The sequence below is a fragment of the Mustela putorius genome, unplaced genomic scaffold (genome assembly GCF_011764305.1).
Source record: "Mustela putorius furo isolate JIRA1106 unplaced genomic scaffold, ASM1176430v1.1 tig00000135_pilon_pilon_pilon, whole genome shotgun sequence".
Lineage (NCBI taxonomy): Eukaryota > Metazoa > Chordata > Mammalia > Carnivora > Mustelidae > Mustela > Mustela putorius.
The window spans coordinates 2960334-2985157 of NW_025421292.1; the positions used below are offsets into that span (position 1 = coordinate 2960334).

Genomic DNA, 24824 nt, shown 5'->3' on the forward strand with positions numbered 1-24824 from the left:
CAATGATCTAAACAGTGCAGAGATGTGTTAGTAAATACTGAGTGCTGTCTGTCTACACCCTAACCCTGCTCCTAAGGAGACTTAAGAGGTGGAGCCAATTCCACTTTAACCAGAAATGCTTTCAGAGAACTTGCCAAATGCTCACAGAAATACATTCTGAATACGAGTCTGCTTAAATTAAGAAACAAGAGGGGCACCTGGGTGATGTAGTTGGTTAAGCAAGTGTCTGCCTCTTGATTTTGGCTCAGGTCACGATCTCAGGGTCGTGATCTCAGGGTCATGAGATGGAGCCCTGCATGAGGCTCCTCACTCAGCGAGGAGTCTGCTTGTCCCTCTCCCTTCTCCTCTGTCCTTTTCCCACCTCTAAAAATAAATGAAGAAAAAAAAAAGAAACAAAGAAAAGCAAGAAACAAGGGAGGCTCCAGTTTCTCTTTGGGACCTAAGTGCCACATTCTCAATGCATTATAGCCAATAGTCTCTGAATAGCACCTCCAATGAGAGCCTTTTCTCTGGTTCTTGCAAATACTACTTCTAATGATTCTACAGAGTTCATGAAAAAAAATTAGGTGACATACCATGAATTCATCAACCACAAGAAATCTTAATAGCCTCTAGCCTCACCACAGCCCACTCCTTCAAAAACAAAAAACAAAACAAAACGACAACATGGTAGGACCTCACTAAGGCTGGGAGGTAATCTACCCTGACCCCTGCCAACCCCATCTCACCGTCCCAGGCCAGGGCAATCATCACAGAACTGGAGAAAAGGCATCAGTCCCTGAAGGAGCTGCAAACAACTCACAGGTTCACAACTTAGGAAGATGAGTGCATGCCCTGGCCAGGCACACCAGCCGTCTCCTAAGACCACAGTGACTACTGCAGCCAGGGAGCTCACAGTTGGGAGAGGGGGGCTTCCATTACACAAAGCACTGGGGCAACTGGCTCTGCCTCCTTCAGCTTTCATCTTCCCATTAAACTCAGCTGCAAATTCCAGTTCTAACAGGATATGCTTACCCTAGGGCTTGGCTCACCTGCCACCTGGAGAATCATACTGTGGATGGTTAAATTTAAGGAGGAAGAATCTGGAGAAATAGGAGCTTAAATGAAAAACCTTTTATTACAGTGTTATGACATTAAATCTTAACTCAAATACAGCAAAATTTACTGTCTTGCCAATTAACTTTCTTATATCCTGTACAACTAACATGACTCCACAGAATCCTTTACAACAACCATCCAAACAACCAAAAAAAATCAATCCTTTGTTATACCACTAGGGAATGAAGTCTCTCTTACTAGACCGTGAGGAGAAACGGGATTCATATCATCAGGTTTCTTTTCTTTCTTTCTTCGTTATTTTTTTTTTAGATTTTATTTATTTACTTGACAGAGAGATCACAAGTAGGCAGAAAGGCAGGCAGAGAGAGAGAGGAAGGGAAGCAGGTTCCCCGCTGAGCAGAGAGCTCGGGCTCGATCCCAGGACCCTGAGAGCATGATCTGAGCTGAAGGCAGAGGCTTAACCCACTGAGCCACCCAGGCGCCCTCAGGTTTCTTTCCTTAATTCACCTCTTGATCTGGACCATATATAAACCATTAGTCAGAGAAATACCATTCTTAACAACAGACAAGCAATCTGTCCCTCAAATAAACATCAGTTTTATTTTTCAAAATTTGAGGGTAAATGCCAACATGACCCAAGGGCAGACTTAACAGTGTTACGACTGTATAGGTGGGATGCTGGGCCTAATACACAGCATTATTAATCAGAGAAGAATGCACAGGAATGCTCACAGGCCCAAGCCACATGAAACAACGATTACATGAGCTCTTGGCATCAGGGCTTTACTCAACCAACCCAAACCAACAACCAAGAACCATCATCACCCTTAGCAGAGTGTAGAAGACACTGTTTAATCAGCTAGCAAGGAGAGAAGCAGGTCAAGAAATCAAACACCCAGAAGAGTGTCTCAGAACAATCAAAATATTTAAAATCATGGTCAACTCAACAAATAATTCTCTCACTTACTGCCCCATACATAAAAAGTCAAAATATCCCTTGGGCCACTCTGGGTTGTGGGTAAGGAGGTAGAAGGGCCATAAGAGACTGAAAATACATCGACAAGAAGACATGCAAACAAGGTAAGTAAAGCCAAAGCCCAACAATAGTATTTAGGATAAATAACAGAGTTTGTCTTTTTTCCTTGGAAAAACAAAAGTCCCACCCAAAGCCAAAATAAAAACAACAACAAAGTAAGAAAAGATTCCAAAAGCATCTTACTGTTCTAGGCTTAGTATACATTTACACTGGAGGGAGAGCTGGTGATATTTTGACTTTCATTTTTTAAAATGCTAAAGGTAAAACACCTTGTTCTTTCAACACCCAAACCAGAGCAGAGAGACAGTGGTAAATTATAAATGTGGATAAAGTAACATCCACAGGACATGAAGATGGGGGGGGGGAGGGGAGAAGGGGTAGGTTTTTGTATTGTTGCTGTTGGCAGAAGAGCTAAGCAGTCTTAAAGAACATTCTAGGCTTCTAGGTTTGCCATGAAAGGGTATCACAAGTCCCAAGGCCCACCACCTACCCCTTCTCCTCTTCTCCGAGGGCACCTACCTTACTGTAAGTCACTACTGATAAGTTGTTTGCGTGACTGCTGGGGGACAGATTTACAGAGTTCTGTGAGAGTCTATTCTCATCTTGCTCGGTTTGGTCAGGAGCAGGAGCCCATGTGTTTTTGCTGATCGAGTCGAACCCGGAACCCCCAGGGTCTTTTAAGTTGTTTTCATCTGATTGTCGGTTCTTTTGGGGAGAGGCAAACGGGTTGAAGTTTCCTTCTACCTTGCGATGTGGCTGTGTGTTGAACTCCGTTTCAAAAGATGACAGCTGCTGCGTTACTCCTAAAAGTCCACCCACCTCCACACTGAGAATCACCCAAATGACATCTGAAACAAAAAGGGAACTTACATCAGTGACAGGCAGGCCCTCAAGGCCCAAAGCAGCCACCACCAGAAGCCCAAGACGCCACCCAAACCATAGGAAAAAATGTCCTTTAACACGCTAATTTGAAAAGCAAGCTGACAAAGTCACCAGTACATTTGCATGGCATGCATTTCTACATTTGTGGTAATGTCACGTTCAAACTCCAGTACATATTCAATACAGGTCTGTGGTAAGACCCACAAAAGTATTTGTTAAAAGGTTACCAATTGATTCTGATGCATAGCCATATTTGGAAATCACTGCTCCAGAGAACAATGATCTATAGACAGAAATCCAAAAACTATTTTCCCAGAATCATAAGCTCTTTTGGTTTTTGCTTTAGCTTGAATGTATGTAACTTAGAAAAACTCAGGGCAGGCATAATTCCTAAGCCAAAAAATACTTATAATTCTCAGAATTGCAACTTATCAATGACCCCCTCTCCTCCCCCACCTCTCTGAGCAATTTAGAGTGACGACATATTGTCCAAACCCGGACAACTGAGAGTAAACGGGGAACCAATTAATAATGACACCGGGACACATGTGTAAACCACTAACCCTGACTATTAAGGGAAATAACACCTGGGGTTTTTTTCTAATGATCTATGTGATCAAAGGATACCAAAAACTTAGTATGCCCCAGATTTTCTTAAATAATCCAATTTAACACCAACCCTGCCTTTGTCATATAGGGAAACCCCACCATCTACACTGAAACCGTAAGAGATTTGTTTTAAAAAGATGCACCACAGGACTTTTGGTCATAATTCAGCTATTTCCTCAACTGCTGAAACTAAGGGTTCAAACAGAAGAATAAAGAGACAGTTTCCTTCAATGTTCTGCATCTAAATTTAGAGAACAGTGACATCAACTTTTCTGCTGGAAAGCTTTTAAAAAGCAAGCTACAGAAAGGCCAAGAAGCTCTAACGTGTAAACCCAGCTGAAACAAATGTGAAAAGCTGTCCAAGACTCCTAAATAACTGCTGAATGGTTGAAAAGAAAAGGCTAATGAATTTCATCAGTTACCTACACCAAAATATATTAAGAATAGGAAAAAAGAAATCCACCAACTAAAAAGAATAGTGAGGGCGCCTGGGTGGCTCAGTGGGTTAAGCCACTGCCTTCGGCTCAGGTCATGATCTCAGGGTCCTGGGATCGAGTCCCGCGTCGGGCTCTCTGCTCAGCAGGGAGCCTGCTTCCTCCTCTCTCTCTCTCTGCCTGCCTCTCTGCCTACTTGTGATCTCTCTCTGTCAAATAAATAAATAAAATCTTTAAAAAAAAAAAAATAAAAAAAAATAAAAAATAAAAAGAATAGTGAAAGAAAATGAGGAAAACTCTCTTGGGCCGTGCTTATTCTCAGTTTTCAATCTGGGGTCGGTATCTGATGAAGGCTATAAATACTCAATTTGCATTCAGTGGTTTGGGAACTCCATTAAAAACTTGGTTCCAAGTGACAGGCTAGGAGCCAGAAGCCTAATAAGTGGAGACGCAGTGACATCTGCTGTTCGCTTCTGGAGTTAGCAGCTCTGCAGCCATGGGCCTCACAAGTATGATACCCAGGAACGGGTAATCCACCCCAGACACAGCTTTTCTTTTCTTTCTTTCTTTCTTTCTTTTTTTTTTTTTTTTTAAAGATTTTATTTATTTATTTGACAGAGAGAGAGATCACAAGTAGGCAGAGAAGCAGGCAGAGAGAGAGGAAGGGAAGCAGGCTCCCCGCTGAGCAGAGAGCCCGATGCAGGACTCGATCCCAAGACCCTGAGATCAAGACCTGAGCTGAAGGCAGCGGCTTAACCCACTGAGCCACCCAGGCGCCCCAGACACAGCTTTTCTGATGGCAAATGTGAATCCTCATGTAAACGAGGGCGACAGAAGCTCAAGCTGTTGATTTTTTTTTTAAAAAATATTTTATTTATTTATTTGACAGAGATCACAAGTAGGCAGAGAGGCAGGCAGAGAGAGAGGGAGAAGCGGGCTCCCCACTGAGCAGAGAGCCCGACGTAGGGCTCGATCCCAGGACCCTGGGATCATGACCTGAGCCGAAGGCAGAGGCTTTAACCCACTGAGCCACCCAGGTGCCCCTCAAGCTGTTGATTAACATTGTAAGCCAGGATATGCAGTGCGCTACTTCACTCGGAAATGTGGAATGGTGCCAGGAATACTGGGTCAGAGGACTTTCATTCTAAACTCTAAGTCAGTCTCATAAACCAACATGACATAGGCCTTAAAAAAAAACAATTCAATGGCAGGCGGCTGAGGGAGATTCACTCCATGCTTTCCTAGCCTAGATTTCTAACCAAAGGCAAAATCTCTTCACTCTATTATCATTTTCCCCAAACAGATGTGCCCTACCTTATAGTACATTAATTCTTCTCTTCTTTCACCCATCTATTTTCCAAAGTCCTTTTCTAAGTATGTGGTATGTTTTACACACTCAGGTATAGGTCATATGCTTCCTTCACTTAGCTCAGGAAACTAAATGCTTACGAGAAGAGATAGGACAGTTTTCTCAAGACTGTGATCAGTATATGAGACTAATGAGACATTTTCCCCCTAACTTTAAGAACTACTGTTTCTTTCATATAACTCACTGGACCATATCATACATAAGCCACCGCACTCTCTTCACCTTGGCTATTCTTCTATACTGCTCCCAGATTTTACATAGTAGCTCTAAATAGAAAATCATTTAAGAAACCAATGGTTTACACCAACAATGAACACTCCGGTTCTGATCCTCCCGAGTTATTACCATGATGGGTCATTATGAACAGCAAAATACACCTTCTACATGGTACAATCTAACCCATCTAGGTACTACTGCTAGCCCTCATGTTTCAGATGTGTTCATCCCATGCATACTGTGTGTGAATGAGTGTGTTAATCAAATAAAAAGGGTGATAAAAATGGACCAAATAAGCTTGTTTCAAGCTCCAATTCTTGCCAAAATGCCTTAATTACTGTGATAAGAACTAACTGCCAGCCACATTTTACTATTTGTAATGATAAAATCATCTAATGGAATGGCTGTACTTTTTACATAAAGGATCTGAAGTATGGAGGCAGAAGTGATGGGTCCAAGATCAGACTTCAAGTTAAAAGTCAATGTACATGATGACTGAGAATGCTCAATTCTCACACAAGCTTTTACAACTCATACTTATTTTTCCTCAATAGGAACTGGGAATCAAGAAGAACCCAGGAAACTACAGCTATAGATAGGGAGTCCCATTTCCCAGGCCAGATTATCTTTACCCACAAACATATATGATCTTTGGTACCAATAACAAAGATGGGCCAAGAGGATGCCCTAGAAAAGTAGCCAATAAAGCAGACTCAAGTGCCAAGCCTATACATTCAGGGCTTAGTAAGCAAATGGAGAAACTGATTTAGAGTGTCTTGCCTTAAAATGTTTTTCAAAAAGGACCTGAGCCAGGACTCTGGAACTAAATGGTACTGTAAATAGTTTCATTCAACTTCTCCCTTTTACATATAAAATCTTTAATAAGTATATAACTTTAATGATAGTATAAACTTCCTTTTGTAGAAATGTGTAATAAATTACTAAAGAAAGACATGAACTTTTTATTTCTTAAGTTTAGATTATTAGACTTGCAGAGTAAAAGGAAAATATTTTGGGGCTCTTGGGTGGCTCAGTTGGTTAGGCATTCAACTTTTGATCTCAGCTCAGGTCCTGATCTCAGGGTCATGAATTCAAGCTCCGCATTAAAAAAAAAAAAAAAAAAAAAGGAAAATATTTTACTTGAAGCCCAACTCCATAATCTTAATGAACCATGCAGACAAAGACATTTCAGATTATGGTAGGAATGTTAAAAAAAAAAAATACTGCGTATATCTAAAGGCTAGTATCACAGATCAAATAACACGATAATAAACATGAACAAATATCTAATATTTGTCCACTACAAGAGAATTGCTAAAAATCAGTACAAAATTCAAACTGGTAAATTTGTTTCTTGTGGGGTTATGAGTTATCATACATGCACAACATGGGTACATGTAAACGGGGGTTGAATACGTAAATGAATAGTGAAATGCTGGGAGCAAGGTTTCTTACTGTTGAAGGATATGACAGATGAGCAAGGAAGGCAGGCATTCTAAAATGAACTCTGTGGTACTAGATTAAAGTCAGAGACAGCAGTATCAACTCACGTTTATCTTAATACATATACAGATGAAGAAAATCAGAAACAAGGATAGATACATCTGTTTACAGAGGGTAGTATGTATCCACAAGTTACCCACCTCTGCCCACGGTGGAGGAGGAGGCCTAGCGGTTTCTGAACAGTATTGTCTAATTAAAAAAACAAATCTTCCTCAGAGAAATGGCTGATTCTGGGGCTAAGACATGGAAAATATAAGATGAGCCTAGAATATCTTTTTAGTATCAGAAAGTAAGAAAGTGTTAAAAAGGAAGGAAATAAAAGGATAGGAGTATGTCATAGTGATACAGGAGATACCTGAAATTCTACATATCCCCCAACCCATCCTGAGTGTGGGACAGACTTAGTGATTTGCTTTCAAAGAACAGAGTAAGGAAAGAGAAAAACGGTAACTTTACAACAGAGAAACTGGCAACCAAACAATTTAATCAAGTGACCGATGTTTGTATCACCAGTGATACTACGTAAATATGAGGTACGCCCTGGCAAGGCACTTCACCTCTGCTGTATTCTTCCCAAAATCTATACCATCAGTCTGAACTGAGGAAAACATGAGAAAAGCTCCACTGGGGTACATTATAAAGGATACCTGCCAGTATTCCTCCAAACAGTCATGGGTCATGAGAAACAGAAAGACTGAGAAACTGTCACAGATCAGGGGAGAGTGAAAGTCAAAACAACTACATGTAACACGGTACCAGAGACTGGATTCTGGGAACTGAAAGAAGTCATGAATGGAACTGATAAAGTCTGTGCTCACTTCAGCAGCACATACACTAAAATTGGAATGATACAGAGGTTAGCAGGCCCCTGCACAAGGATGATACACAAATTCATGGAGTGTCCCGTATTTAAAAAACAAACCAAAAAAATCTAAAGTCTGGAGTTCAGTTAACAGTAATATGCCAATGTTGAGGTCTTTATTCTAACAAGTCATCCATTCAAAACTAGACTTGAGTTCACTCCTATATGCTCTCCTTTCCTAAGCAATTCTTCTCAGTACCGCAGCAAGGGCCAGTTAATAGTCTTCAAACAGAAGGAACAGCAACAACTATACAAATGAGCCATCACCTTGATGTGGATATTAGGGAGAAGCTGCCCAGTGTCCTCCAGAGCAGGCATCTGGCCTGTGTAAGATGCAGACAGAAGTCACTTAAAGCAATAATCTGCCACATCAGTATGTTGAACTTGGGTCTGGGCTTCCCAAGGGAAAAGTCCAGGGGACTTGAGAAAGCATAAACTTTTACAAATTCAGTTTACAAAGACACCTCAAAGTGGTTCAAACTGTGGCTCAGACTGAAATCTTGTAGGCTTTTGATCCCTAGAGCAAATGCCTTGGGCTTCTCCCAAGGAGTCATGAGACAAGAATGCCACAACACCAGGAGACACACAGCCTGGCTTGAGTCAGCATGCGCATGGAAGACTACCATGGAGGTCACGTCTAGGTTTGGAGGTGGTGGATTCAAATCCTTCCTAAAGCTCAATGCATCTTCAAAGCGCAACAGGAACCTCACATGTGCCCTAAGGATTAAGAAATCACTTGGATCGGAGAAGTACACAGGCTCTAGTCAACTGCTGGGCTACAAACTATAGGTTCACATTTCATCTCCATAAGAGGGCTGAGTACATACTGCCTACCTTCTGTGACAGAGGCTGGAGAGGAGAGTTTGAGCACTGCCAATCTATGGACTGAAACATTCCCAGACAGTAAGCAGTGTGAAGTCTCAACCTGTGCCTGTCTCTTGGAACTACCAAGGCAGGAGTGTGTATGTACCACTGGGAAAAGGAGGCACTTCCAATTGTCAGCACTAATCTACCTAGTCTCAACTTCCAGTCTACATTTCCACATTATTTACTCAACACAAAACGGTCATGACAATGCCCAGGCACTCTGATACTTTCATTTTATCAACACACCACCTATCTCAGCACCTAAGTGGGGAGAAGGCAGAGCCAGACTCCAGTTCTTCAGCTGCTACGACTGATGGCTGAACCACTGACTCTGCTCAAACCCTGTTCCCTACCCACCCCACCTTGCCACAAATGTATTAGAATCTTGTTCCTTGGTTTCAGTATTATTCTCAGGGAATTTCCTTTTAAAATGCAAATGACCTTCAAAGGAATATATTAAGCTACCTTAAACTCATCAAATCAATCACTAGGCTCAAGTTCACAAAGGGGAAAAGAAAAAGGCCTAAGAAAGAGCAGTGGAAGCCTGGATGAGATGAGATGGTGAAGGGTCCCTGGGGCCCCCAATACATTGAGGGGCTCAGAAAGAAGAGTTGAAATGGCAACAACAAAGAAACAATTCCTACTTCACAATTTTCCTGAATCATGCCCTACTGAAAAATTATGAGCCTTTATGTTAATTTGGGGGTGGGATGGAGGACTACAGTGATCCTTAAACCACTCAATTACTAGCTTCGGTCTTAGGAAACAAGAATCTCTGCTTCCAAATCCAGGAAATCAGTGCCATGGAACTGAAAGAGTAAAAACATCTGAGCTCAAAGATGAAAATCAGCTCAGAGTGAAAAACCCTGCCCTCAACTGGGCTAGAAGGACAGACACTTATAAAGGCAGGTACAAAGGTAAGAGAAAACATGATTTCTCCCAAGGTCATGTAGCAGCTACAAAATGCTTTAACAACCCTCTGCGTGACTACTGCTTTCTTACCAATGATACCCGCAAACCCATTTTTTTGTAGCATCGATTACTGAGGACTGTTGTTAAACTGCCCCTGTCTCAAAGTAGCACCAAACCCTAATTAATCCTGCCTTCTAATCCTGCCTCAGAAATAGCAACCAATCCAAAACTGACCATTTCCCTGAGAGCGTTCTCAGAATCTTTCAGCAGGAACCCAAACCGTACGAAGGCCACATCCCTCCTCCCTCTTGTGTGGCATTCCACAGTTCTGCTGGAGAGCCTGCTCTCACCTATTACACCAATAAATTCTGGTTGTGTCAGACTTCGGGCTTGTTTCAGGTGACCTTTGAAATGAGAAGCCTTCCTCTCTTCCCCTTCCCAGCTTCAACTTCCAGATGCAGAGCCTCCACCCCTTCCTACTTCCCTGCTTGGGCAGACCACCCTCTCCTGCAGGGGGCCTGAGCTGGCCCAGCCACCAGCTGATACCTCGGGAAAGCAGAATGCATTCATTCAATGAAATGGAGGTCATAAAAAAAGAGAGAAGGAACAGCCTCAAGAATAAAGAAAACCCAGGAGTATATGGTGTTCTAGAAGCCTCCTCACAAGTGTTTCAAGGAGGACAGAGTCATCAACTGGGTCCTGTGCAGCTACTAATTCAAGTAAGGTTGAGAAAGTGAGAACGAAGCATTGGAGGTGGCATCACGTAGGTCACTGGTGTTTTGAAAAGAGCAGTTTCAGTGGAGTGGTGGGGACGGAGCCCAATGGAAAGAATTTAGGAGTCCAGAAATCAAGAGGTGGAGACAGCCATTTCTGATTGAAAATTTTCCAAAGAGTTCTGCTATGAAGGAGAGAAGTGAAAAAGGGAAGAAACTGGAGAAAATAACAGCATTATATTATATGCAAGAGCAAGAAATTTTTAGAAACCTGAATGTCCATCAGTAGTGACTGGCTGGAAAAATAACACATCTACCTGAGGGGAGACTCCACAGCCATAAAATATAATGATTTCTACAGTGATCTCTAGAAGATATTATTAAGTGAGGGGGGAAAAATAAGATGCAGATCAGTATCTATATAGTTATCACACTTGTGTAAGAAAAGAATCAAAATTACATATATTGGCTAGTATTTGCAAGACAAAGCAAAACAAACAACACTGTACAGATAAACCATAAATGAACAAATAAAAATGGATATCTGGCTGAAGGAGGCGGTAATGGGAGACTCCTCTAAATATATCATTCCTAAACTGTGACTCAGGAATAGTAGAAACAGGTTCGATACTGGAAAAAAAACAACAACAATAAACAACAAAAAGAAAACAAAAACAGGGGCCTCTAGGTGTTTCAGTTAAGCATCTGCCTTTGGCTGGGGTCATGATCCCGGGGTCCTGGAATTAAGCCCCACATCAGGCTCCCTACTGAGCAGAAAGCCTGCTTTCCCTCTCCACTCCTTGCTTGAGTTCCTGCTCTCACTGTCTCTTTCTAATAAATAAATAAAAATTGTAAAAAAAGAAGAAAATAAAAAAAGAAAACAATAACAAACAAACCTAGGTCAAAGGGAGAGAGAGAAAGGACTGGAGATAAATTCTGTAGGATGGTGACTGGCATGGATAGATGTACACTAAATGCCAGATTATTTATGTTCAACTACTTAGCACCATTTAAGTAGCATTAAAACACAAACAAAAAGGGATACCCGGGTGGCTCAGTCTGTTGAGCCGCCTTCAGCTCAGGTCACGACCCCAGGGTCTTAGGATCGAGTCCTCTATGGGGCTCCTTGCTCAGGGAGCCTGCTTCTCTTTCTGCCTGCCACTCCCCCTGCTTGTGCTTTCTCTCTCTGATGAATAAATAAAATCTTTAAAAAAAATGTTTACTGTGTTGCCCTATTGGAAGTCAGTCAATATTAAGATTAAATGTCTGAGAACTGGCTATGTCTAACTATAGTTGAAGGACCATAATGGCAACAGGAAACAAAAAAGCAGAAAAGACCTCCTGACTTAAACAAGTTAACATTTAATGTTGTAATTCAAAAATGAAATAGTTTCATAAAGATTGGGCATTGACTTCTCAGTGAACACCACCTGTGGTATGGAAGACAACACAACAAAATAGTAACCAGTTTTCAATCAATCATATTACTATACAGCAGTCTGCTCTGTAGACCACCTACATCAAGGTCATGTGGCTTACATGTGAAAAAATACAGATTCCTGGGTCCCTAACTACAATGAACTAAAACAGGTTTCATATATGAAATCTAAGAATTCAGGATTCTACCCTAAAGAAGGGTATCTAAACTTTAACTTTCCCTCTTCATTCGTTTCCCTGAAAGCAACTAGAACACTAACTCCTTCCTCTGAAAACCGACAATTAAAGGTAAAGAATTAAGCATTTAATCTAGCCTTACTACAAAACTAAATTTCAGAATGTCATTGTTGACGAAGAAAACATTTTTTAAAAAAAAATCTCAGAAATACTCCAGCTAATGTATGTGAAAGAAATAATCACTTTGTAACCCCTGATGAAATGATTCAGACAACAATCATCAATGAATGAAACCATTAGGCAAAAGGTTGGTTGGCAGAGAAGACCTCTGCAATGGAGGGATCAGGCTATCACTACTATCAAAACCTTTTGACTGCTCTTAGCATCATTAAAGCTATAACAATTTTCAATAGCCAAAAAAATTTTGAAAAAGAAGGAAGCTGCAAGTCTCACAATTTCTGATTTCAAAATTACAGCATTACAGTAATCAAATCAATGTGGTATTATTAAAAAGATGTACAGACCAACAGAAGAGAAGAGAGAGTTCAGAAGCCAGCCCTCATTTATATAGTCAAGTGATTTCTGACAAGACAGGCATGGCCATTCAAAGGGAGAAAGAACAGTCTTTCTAACAAATGGTGTTGAGAAAACTGAGTATCATATGCAAAATAATAAAGTTGGACACTTACCCTCACACCATACACAAAAATTAACTCAAAATGGGTCAAAGACCTAAACATCACAGCCTAAGCTATGAAATTCTTAGAAGAAAATATAGAGAGGAAGCTTCATGAAACTGGATTTGGAAATCATTTCCTGGATATGACAAAAAAGCACAGGCAACCAAAGAAAAAATAAATTGGGCGACATCAAAATTAAAACTTTTGTGCATCAAAGGACACAATTAACAGAGTGAAGAGGCAACCCACAGAACAGAGAAAGTATGCGAAAACTGTGTATTTCATAAGGGGTTAATATCCAGAATATTTAAAGAACTCCTACCAAGGGGTGCCTGGGTAGCTCAGTCATTAGACTAAGTCTGCTTCGGCTTGGGTCAGGATACAGCCCCACATCAGGCATCCCTGCTCAGTGGGGAGTCTGTTTCTCCCTCTTCCTCTGTCCCTCCACCCACTTGTGGATTTATTCTCAATTTCTCTCACAAATAAAATCTTTAAAAAACAAAAACAAAAACCTGATTAAAAAACAACTTGAACAGACAAGCTGAATGGCCAATAAGCACATGAAAAGATGCTCAAGATACTAATCATTAGGGAAATGCAAATCAAAACTGTAAGATACCACTTCACATCTACCTATTAGGGTTGCTACTATTAAAAAAAAGAAAGAAAAGAAAATAACAAGTGTTGGCAAGGATGTGGAGAAACTGGAACTCTTGTCTATTGTTGCTGGGAGGTAAAATGGTACAGCCGCTATGAAAAACAGTATGGCAGTTCCTCAAAAAATTAAAGTGTCATATGGTCCAACAATTCCACTTCTAGGTGGATCCCCAAAAGAACTAAAAATAGGCTCGCCAAAGAAATATTTCCATACACATGTTCATAGAATTATTTATAATACCAAAAGGTGGAAGCAATCCAAGTGTCCAATGATATATGAATGCATTCTGAAAGTGTGGTATATACATATAATTGAGTATTATTCAACCCAAAAAGGAAGGAAATTCTGATTCCATGCTACAACTTGGATGTATCTTCAGGATATTATGCTATGTGAAATAAGCCAGTCACAAAGGACAAATACTGTCTACTAGAGGATACCACTTATATGAGGTACCTAGAAGAGTCAAATTCATAGAGACAGAAAATAGGATGGTGATGTCAATCAAGGCTGGAGAGAGAAATGAGAAGTTACTATTTCATGGGTACAGAGTTTCACTTTTGCAAGATAAAAAGAATACTAGAGGCAGATGGTGATGACAGTTGCATAAAAGCATGAAGGTACTTAATGCCACTAAATTGTATACTTAAAAATGGTTAAGATGGTAAATTCTGTTATGTCTATTTCATAACTAAAACAAACAAGCAAAAAATACGCTGAAGCCCAGTAACTTTAAGTTAGTTGTTCAAGGCCAATCAGTAATAGATTATGTGGCAGAATCAAAAACAACAAAAGTCAGCTCTTTTTAATCCTAAACACTATGCAGCATTCCCACCCCTGGTCATTTTTTAGTGTTCCATCAACCAGGAAATAGGTAATAGTTAAGGGAGACTATTCCTGGCACTAAAGATGGAAATATTAACATCCTCATTATTTAAACTTCTACGGACTATTAATAAAGCATAATCTGAGTAGGTTACAGCACAACTGAAGAACATTAAGATAGATTGCAAGTATAATGAAGCAACTTAAAACACTAATTTAAATTTAAGTACAATCAGGTTTAAGAATATTGCAGGGAATTAAAACTATAGCTATAGCACATAAATAGCCAAACTTACGCAACTGGCATAAAAATATACAGATTAAACTGACATTTTAACAATCATTTTGGCAGTTATGTTGAAAAGCACTTAAGTATAACACTGGATAAAAGGACTTAATATTTAAATATTATCCATTTTATATGCAAATAGGTAGAAAGATGGCTGGTGTTCCTATCCTTTCACTACTACTGCTGAATTTCTCAACCAGTCTGACTGGGACACACTTGGAACTTCTTGACACTTACAGTATTTTTATCAAAGGGTAATTTAAAATAGAGTATTTAAGCAGAAGTACTTCCAAGTAAGTACTTAGTTCATCAGAAAGTCAAATTTTAGACTACCAACTGGTTTACCTAATTCAAACTTAAATACCTTTTTTTAAAAAAGGCCATTCCTCTTTGTACACATGCTTCTAAAATGAAGCTTAATTTAGGACTCTGATACTTTTCTATGGAGTTACTATTTATGTTCTGAATATTTAAAGGCATAACAACAAGACATAAGCTCCATTTGTCTTTTTTAAAAAGTCAAACCTTATCTTTGACATAATTTATAGACAAAACATACAAAACAGCAGTGCTGATGGTAATTGGTTATTCCTGGTGAAAGCTTTTCTGTCCCAGAGATCTGGTAATATACTACATTAACTCTGATCTCCCTTCCCCCTCCTCCTAAAAGAGGACAGGCTTTGTTTCTGGCTTCAGAGAAACCGCTGCCAGTCAACATCACCATCCAAGCAGGGCCAGTGCAAAAACTAGCAAAACAAAACCCCTCCCCCTCATGGTTCTCTCCAAAGAGAATTACATTACAGACATCACAGTCACTGACAAGTCAGAGTCAGAGACAGTGACAAAGCACAACTTCCTAAATGTTTCTTCATTCTCCTCCTCTGCTCATTTTTCACTTTCTCCTTCGTTTCTTTGGTCTGGCACAACTCACACGAGCACCCTGTCCTCCTCTTCATTTCCATCACTGCCTCTTAATAGGCCAAATTCTCTTCTTGGCTCAAATCTGGGCACAGAGCTTTGGAGAAATGAATGAGTACTCTCATCTCTAAACTGAAGTAGGTATAGCAAAATCCACACACGTGGCATCTTAGGGCTCACTCAAGACAATCTGGAATTCTCAACTCTAAAAAAGAAAGTCCATCTCCCCACTCACTCACCTCTGAGGTACACAGCAAATAGAGATGTCCCTCTTAGGCCCCTTAGTCTGGGCCATGATGGCCTGCTACTCATCTCTCTTCCAGAAATATTCCTCAGAGTACTATCACCTCTAATCCACTTCCCATTCTTTCCCACACAGAACCCTGACCCATGCAGGCCAAACTGGACAAGTCACACTGAACCAGACTTTATGCTTCTTTAATGCAGTTTGGAAATGTGCCTTTCCCCTATCACCATGCTGAATCTATTCAGTTAAAACACTGCAGGTTAGGGAAAGCCCTTCCAGACCATTTAACCTGGAAAGTTATTTCTTAATGTTTATTATTGAGAAGTATTTTTAATAGACTTTATTATTTTTCAAGACTTTATTTGTAAAGCAGTTTTTAGGTTCACAGCAAAATTGAGAAGAGGCATGTATACACTCTGCCACGTATGTACAAGTTCCTCCCTCTATCGACATCCCACACCAAAGTTTATATAGCTTTATATAGTAAGTATTTATATAGTAAGTTTTCTATATAGCTTTGTATAGTAAGTCTTTGTTATAATCAATGAACCCACACAGGCACATCGTTATGACCCAAGTCCACAGTTATTAGAGGTCAATCTTGGGGCTGTACACTCCATGAGTGTTGATAAAAGCATAATGACATGTATTCACCACTATGGTATCACACAGAATAATTTCACCACCCTAAAAGTCCTGTGTTCCACCTATTCCTTCCCCCTCCCTCCCCCAATCCCTGGCCACCACTGATCTTTTTATTGTCTCCAGTTCTGCCTTTTCCAGAATGTCATATAAGAATCATACAGGATATAGTCTTTTTTTTTTTTTTTAAGATTTTGTTTATTTATTTGACAGAATCACAAGTAGGCAGAGAGAGAGGAGAGGGAAGCAGACTCCCCACTGAGCAGGGAGCCTGATGCAGGGCTCGATCCAAGGACCCCGAGACCAAGGACACGACCCAAGCTGAAGGCAGAGGCCTAACCCACTGAGCCACCCAGGTGCCCCAGGATGCAGCCTTTTTAAATCGGCTTCTTTTACTTAGACATAGGCATTTCATGTTTCTTCATGCCTTTTCATGGACTGAAAGCTCACTTCTTTTTAGTGCAGGAAGTATTCCACTGCCTGGATGTACCTCAGTTTATTTATCCATGTACCTACTGATAGACATCTTGGTTGCTTCCAAGTGTTTGCAATTACAAATAAGTTATAAATGGGGTACCTGGGTGGCTCTGTGGGTTAAAGCCTCTGCCTTAAGCTCAGGTCATGATTCCAGGGTCCTGGGATTGAGCCCCAAACTGGGCTCTCTGCTCAGCAGGGAGCCTGCTTCCCTCTCCTCTCTCTCTGCCTACCTCTTTGCCTACTTGTGATCTCTACCTCTGTCAAATAAATAAAATATTTTTTAAAAAAGCTATAAACACAGCAAGTGTTGTTTTGTTTTTTTTTTAAGATTTTATTTATTTATTTGACAGACAGAGATCACAAGTAAGCAGAGAGGCAGGCAAAGAGAGAGATGAAGGGAAGCAGGCTCCCTGCTGAGCAGAGAGCCCGATGCGGGGCTCGATCCCAGGACCCTGAGACCATGACCTGAGCCAAAGGCAGAGGCTTAACCCACTGAGCCACCCAGGCGCCCCACAAGTATTTTAGTTTTATAAGAAACTCCCAAACTGTCTTCCAAAGTGAATGTACCATCTTACATTCACGCCCACAATAAAGGAGAGTTCCTGTGGCTCCACATCCTTGCCAGCACTTGGTGCTGTCAATATTCAGGACTTGGGGCATCTAACAGGTGCATAGTAGTAACTTGCTTTAATTTAATTTGCAATTCTCTAATGACATGATAATGAAAATCTTTTCATATGCTTATTTGCTATCTGTATATCTTCTTTCGTATGATGTCTACATTTAAGTTTATGATCCGATTTTGAGTTAATTTTGGGGAAGAATATAAGGTCTGTGTCTAGATTCATTTCTTTGCATGTAGATACTTAGTTGACCCAGCACCATTTGTTGAAAAGACTATCTTTTCTCCATTGTCTCTGCTTCTTTAACAAAGATCAGCTGACTATACTTGTATCCACTTCTGGACTTTCTATTTTGTTCTACTGATCTATTTCTTTATTCTTTCACCAATACCAAATGGTCTTGATCCATATAGCTTTGTATAGTAAGTCCTGAAGTCAGGGAATGTAATTTCTCCACTTCTCTCTCCAATATGAGTTGGCTACTCTGGGTCTTTTGGGTTGGGCCGCTGCCTTCGGCTCAGGTCGTGGTCTCGGGGTCCTGGGATCGAGGCCCGCGTCCGGCTCTCTGCTCAGCGGGGAGCCTGCTTCCCTTTCTCTCTCTCTGCCTGCCTCTCCGTCTACTTGTGATTTCTCTCTGTCAAGTAAATAAATAAAATCTAAAAAAAAAAAAATTTAGAATCAATCAGTTGATATCCACACAAAAGCTTGCTGGAATTTTGACTGGGGATGTGCTGAAGCTATAGATGAAGCTGGGAAGAAATAGCATCTTGAAAGTATTGTCTTCCTATCTCTCTACTTACTTAATTCTTTGATTTCTTTCATCAGAGCTGTGTTCTCCTCCTCATGTAAATCTTGTTCATATTGTGATAGATTTATACTTAGGTATTTAATTTTGGGGAGGATCCTAACATAAACAGTAATATGCCTTTAATTTCAAATTCAAGTTGTTCACTGCTAGTAGGCCGGAAAGTGGTTGACTTTTACATATTAACTTTGTGTCTTGCAACCTTGTTATAACTGCTTATTAGTTCCAGGAGTTTTTGCCATTTTTTCAGATTCTCTATATAATCATGTCATCTGCAAAAAGCACAGTTTTAGTTCTTCTTTACTAACCTACATACCTTCTTTCTTTTAATTGTTTTATCACATTAGTTAGAACTTCCAGTATGATGCTGAAAAGCAGTGGACTTTTCCTTGCCTTATTTCTGATTTTAGAGGGAAAGTTTCTAATTTCTCACCATTATGATGCTAGCTGAAGGGTTTTTATAGATATTCTTTATCAAGTAGAGCAAATTCCTCTCTGTAGCTTTCCAGTAGTTTAACCATGAATGGGTGCTGGATTTTGACAAATGGTTTTCCTGCATCTATTGATAAGAACAGGTCATTTTTCTTCTTACCCTATTGAGGTGATGGATTACATTAATTGATTTTTTAATGGTGAATCAGTCTTGTGTATGTGATATAAATTCCTCTTATCATAGTATGTATACTTATTATTATATATTATTGGATTGGGTTTGCTGCTATTTTGTTAAAAATATTAGCATTTAGGGGCACCTGGGTGGCTCAGTTGGTTAAGCATCTTGCTTCTGCTCAGGTCATGACCTCAGGGTCCTGGGATTGAGTCCCGGGTCGGGCTCCCGGCTCAGCATGCAGTCTGCCTCTCTCTCTGCCCCTCCCCCTGCTCCTGCTCTCTCTTTCTGTCAAATAAATAAATAAAATCTTAAAAAAAAGAGAAAAGAATATCAGCATCTATGTTCTTGAAAGATAACAGTCTGTGTTTTCTTGTAATACCTCTGCTTTGAGTATTAGCATAATGTTGGTCTTACAGAATGAGTTAGGAATTCTGTTTCTATCTTATGGAAGAGATTCCAGAAAAGTAATATAATTTCTTTCTTAAGTGTTTGGCAGAATTCCCAGTAAACTCATCTGAGCCTGGTGTTTTCTGTTTTGTAAGGTTATTGTTGATTCAATTTGTTTAATAGATAAAAGCATATTCATGCTTTCTATTTCTTCTTGTGTTAAGCTTTGGCAGATTGTATCCTTTGAGGAACTGGTCCATTACAACTAGGCACAGAGTTGCTCATAATATGCCTTTATTATCCTTTTAAAGTCCATGGGATCTGTAGTAATGTTCCTTCTTTCATTTCTTAGTTTAGTAATTTGTGTCTCCTTTTTTTTCTTAATAAGCCAATCTAGAGGCTTATTAATTTTTTAAAAAAAGATTTTACTTATTTGACAGAGGGACAGCACAAGCAGGGAAAGTGGGAGAGGAAGAAAGAGGCTCCCTCTGGAGCAGGGAGCCCAACACAGAGCTTGATTCCAGGACCCTGGGATCATGACCTGAGCTAAAGGCAGATGTTTAACCAGCTAAGCCGCCCAGGCACCCCAGAGGCTTACTGATTTAATTGATCTTTCAAAGAACCACTTTTTGGTTTTGCCAATTTTCTCTACTGATTTTGTTTGTAATTTCATTGATTCCTGCTCTAATTTTTATTTTTCTTCTTCTTCTACTTACTTTGGATTTAATTTGCTCTTCTTTTTCTAGTTTCTTAAGGTAGAAGCTGGGAGTATAGATTTTAGGCCTTCCTTTACATTAAGCTGACTATTCTTCCACCTTGGGTACTCTACACAAATGTTCAACACCTTCCTGATTTTAGAATCTTTGACTCCACCACCAAGATCCCACTAGAACTCCAAAAAACAAACAAACAAACAAACAAACACACAAACAAAAAACACCAGACACTAGGATGTCTGAGGTGACAAAAGCCTTAAGGAACCTTTACTAAGAAGTTAATAAAAAACAAGTTAACAGTTGAAGAGTAATTACTGTACATGATTTCACAATATAGTCAGATGTTTTAATAAAAAGAAAAAAAGCTAAAGTAATAATAACATCTAACACTTAATCAGGACTTATCATGCCAGATGCTGTTCTATAAACTTTTATATGCATTAACTCCTTTAATTCCCTCAAAATGCTATGAAGTAGGTACTGTTTTCCTTATTTTATAGATTAAAAAAACCAAGTCACTGAAAGATAAAATAATTTCCTAAAGATCACATTGCTAATTACTATTAACTAGAAGTCAAACTCAGATGATATGACTTCAGAGCTCATGCTACTACTCTCTTGCCCTATTTTACTAAAAAAAATTCATGAATTTAACTATAAATGAGCCAAATAAGAATAGTTTATTCATTCTTAGCAAGCAGTCCAGATTCTATTTCTCAGATGGTTATCTAATACATTTATTATTTGGTCACTATTTATACACTTTGCCCCACCTCAGCAAAAAGAATTAACGACCCACAGAGATAGAAAGCACATTATTGGTTTCCAGAGGCTATGACAATAGTGAGTGACTGTTTACTGGGTACTGTTTTTGGCTCTGGTCATGACTTCTGGGTTATAAGATCAAGCCCTATGTAGGGCTCTCAGCTGGGTATGGAGCCTACTTAAGATTCTCTCTCTCTACCTCTCCCTCTCCTACTCCCTGCCTATCTCTCTCTCCCACTCTTAAAAAAAAAAAAAAAAGAAAGAAAGAAAGAAAAAGAACTATCTACAATATTTCCATTAACAGTAATCCAATGAAATGGTATTCAACTACTAAAAATTTTGTTTTTGAAAGTATTTAATAATGGGGAAGATACTAAAATGTTACTGAGTAGGAAAAACAATAGTTTACACAACTATATGCAGCACAATGTCAAACTAAAAAAACTTTTTTTTGTTTTTAATACTGGATATACATTAACAGTGTTTGTATCAATATAGAAAAGTAAATGTTTTTTGTTCTTTGTATTTTTTGTATTCTCTAAGTTCTATATTTCTGTTATTGTCAGAAAAATATATACTTCTTTTTTAGGTTTTATTTACTTATTTATTTGAGAGAGAGAGAGAGAGAGTATATAAGCTGGGAGAACAGCAGAGGAAGAAAGAGGAGAAGCAGACTCTCTGCTTAGCTGGGACCCCAAGGCGGGACTCGATCCCAGGACCCAGGGATCATGACCTGAGCTGAAGGTATACATTTAATTGACTGAGTCATCCAGGTGCCCCAGAAAAAATACACTTTTAAAAGAATTTAACTGCAAATAACTAATAAGTTTACTAACATAATAGACTTAAAAGTTCCTCAAATAAGAGAACAAAAAGAATACAAATAAAATGGTTGAACTAAATTTAAATATATCAGTAATTACACTAAATGTGAGTAGTCTAAACATACCAATTAGAAGACAGAGATTATCAGACTGGAGAAAAAAAATGACCCAATTATATGCTGTCTCTAAGAAACTGTCATATATAAGATACAGGTAGGTTGAAAGTAAAAGGCTGGAAAAGAATATATCATGCAAACAACAATCAAAGAGAGCTAGAATGGCTATATTAATATCATACAAAGTAGACTTCAGAGCGAAGAGAATTACCAAGGAAAGGGGGACATTACACAATAATAAATGGGTCATTCACTTAGGAGACATAATTTTAAATGTGTACGCACCTAACAACTGAGTTTCAAAATGTATGGACCAACCCCTGATAGAACTGAAAAAAAAAAAAAAAAAAAAAAAAAAAAAAACGCAAATCGAAAGCTGTAGTTGATGTCAACACCTCTTTTTCAGTAACAGAACACTATTAGACCAAACAAAGAAGCAAATAATAAAGACAGAGAAATTCACTGTCCTCAACCAACTGGATCTAATGGACATTTATATAACACACCACTCACAACAACAAATTAACACTCTTTTAAAGTACGCATGAAATATTCACCAACAAGACAGACTGTATCTCCTGGGTCAAAAACATTTTAAATTTAAAATAACCGAAATCATATAAACTTGAGCTCCCTGACCATAATGGAATGAAACTGGAAATGATTAAACAAGATAACAGAAAAACTGCCATTCGGAAATTTAAAAACGTGCTTCTATATAACCCATGACTCAAACAGGGAATCTCAAGGGAAATTAGAAAATATTTTCAACTGAGTAAAAATAAAAATACAATATTTCAAAATCTGGGCTATGTAGCTAAAAGTAGCACTTAGAGGGAAATTTACAGTTGCTATAAAATAAGTGCTTCTGTGCCTGCACCCCCAAATTCTTACAACAGAGACCGAATCTCCAGTGTGATTGTATTTGGAGGTGGAGTCCCAAGGAGATAATTAGGTTATGAGAGTAGAGCCCTCAAGAATGGGATTACTGCCCCTATAATAAAAACAAAAAACAAAACCACCCAGCGAGCTCCCTTACCCTTTCTGCCCGGTGAGAACATAGAAGACAGCCTTCTGTAATCTAGGAAACAGCCCCTCACCAGATGTCAAATCTGTTGGAGTCCTGATCTTAGATTTCCCAGACTCTAGAACTGTGGGAAATGAACTGCTGTTGTTTACCACCCATCTAATCCAAAACATTTTGTTATAGCAGCCCAAACAGGCTAAGAAAATAGTACTAAACATCTACGTTATAAAAGAAAGGTCTCAGGTCAACATTAACTTCCATCTTAAGAAACTTGGAAAAAGAAAATAAACCTGGGTGGCTCAGTTGGTTTAGCATCTGTCTTTGGCTCAGGTCATGATCCCAGGGTCCTGGAACTGACCCCCCATTCACATTAGGCTCCCTGCTGAGGGGGCTGCCTGCTTCTCCCTCTCCCTTTGCTGCTTCCCCTGCTTGTGCTATCTTGTTCTGTCAAATAAATACATAAAATCTTAAAAAAAAAAAAAAGAATAAAATAAACCTCTATCAAGCAGGATGAATAAAATTAAAAGCAGAAATCCATATAACTGAAAACAAAGAAAAGTCAATGAAAGTAAAGGCTGATTTTCTGAAAAGAACAGTAACATTAAGAAATCTATCAAGAAAAAAGGAGAAAGAAACATAAAACATCAAGAGAAGAGGGATGTCTAGGTGGCTCAGCTGGTAAGCACCCAACCTTGATTTTGGCTCCAGTCATGATCTCAGGGTTGTAGGATTGAGCCCCACACTGGGCTCTGTGCTCTGCTTGTCCTTCTCCCTCTGCTCCTCCCCCCAGGTGCATGCGCTCATGTGCGCGTGCGCGCTCGCTCTCTCTCTCTCTCTCTCTCTCTCTCAAATAAATAAATAAATAAATAAAATCTTTAAAAGAAAGAAAGAGAAAAGATTATCACCACAAAGAAAGCATTAAAACAACAAAGGGTACTACAAACAACTCCACACGCAAAAATTTGACAATTTAATGAAAACGACCAATTCCTTGACATTACCCAAAGTCATCCAAGACGGATAACCTGAACAAATCTAGAACTATGAAAATAAACTGAATTAGTAATTTTAAATTCCCAAAAAAGAACCCTCCCAGATGGTTTCACTGAAAAATTCCTTAAAAGAACACCACCAATGCTATACAATTTCTTAAAAGAAAAAACAATAGTACAACATGTTAGAGCTTATAGAGCTGCATGGTCCAGTGAGGCAGGCTACTGGCCACATATAGCTACCGATTACCCAAAATGCTGAAATGATCCTATTTTGGCTATACTAACATAAAATGTACTATTAAACATTTAAAAAAAGATTGTATTTATTTGAGGGGGCGGGGAGAGAGAGAGAGAGAGAGAGCAAGAGCACAAGACCAGGGGAAGGGAGAAGCAGACTGCCTGCCAAGCAGGGACACTGGGACCATGACCTGAGCTGAATGAAGGCAGATGCTCAACCGACTGAGCCACTCAGATGCCCCTATTATTAAACATTTTAAAAGTCCTCAAATAAGACTCAGTCAGAAATAGGATCTGCTTTCTTAATCACTTCTGATTTCTAAACATAAAAGAGAAACTAAAGGGCGCCTGGGTGGCTCTGTGGGTTAAAGCCTCTGCCTTCGACTCAGGTCATGATCTCAGGGTCCTGGGATCGAGCCCCACATCAGGCCCTCTGCTCAGCAGGGAGCCTGCTTCCCTTCTCTCTCTGCCTGCCTCTCTGCCTACCTGTGATCTCTCTCTGTCAAATAAATAAATAAAATCTTAAAAAAAAGAGAGAAAGAGAAACTAAAACTAAAAAGGAAGAATGACTTTGAAGTGGTTACTAAGCCACACCCTAAATCGCTTTAGAATTCAATTGGTCTCAAAACCAAGTACAAGCAAAACTCTTAGAAGTCAAGAAATGGGCGCCTGGGTACACAGTTGGTTGAGTGTCTAACTCTTCATTTTGACTCAGGCCCTGATCTCAGAGTTGCGGGACTGAGCCCTGTGCTGGGTTCCAAGCTCAATTCAGAGTCTGCTTGGGATTCTCTCTCCCTCTCCCTCTGTCCCTCCTACTTGTTATCTTTTTCTCACAAATAAATAAATAAATCTTTTTTAAAAAAGGAAATCAAGAGGTCACTGCAAGGACACGGATCACTAAAAGAGA

At 39.4% G+C, this 24824-nt stretch overlaps 1 protein-coding gene and 1 non-coding gene across 3 annotated transcripts in view; one reads left to right on the forward strand and one right to left on the reverse strand.

Moving 5' to 3' along the window:
* ILRUN (inflammation and lipid regulator with UBA-like and NBR1-like domains) overlaps positions 1–24824 on the reverse strand; it is a 93813-nt gene that overhangs the window by 16404 nt on the left and 52585 nt on the right. For both annotated transcript variants that reach the window (XM_045074729.1, XM_045074728.1), the window contains one exon: positions 2615–2943. In XM_045074729.1, coding sequence (XP_044930664.1) covers positions 2615–2943 — 329 coding nt within the window. The remainder of the gene's footprint in view (positions 1–2614; positions 2944–24824) is intronic.
* On the forward strand, positions 7919–8021 carry LOC123390667. Its single transcript, XR_006605209.1, has one exon. It is a non-coding gene; the product is annotated as a U6 spliceosomal RNA (small nuclear RNA).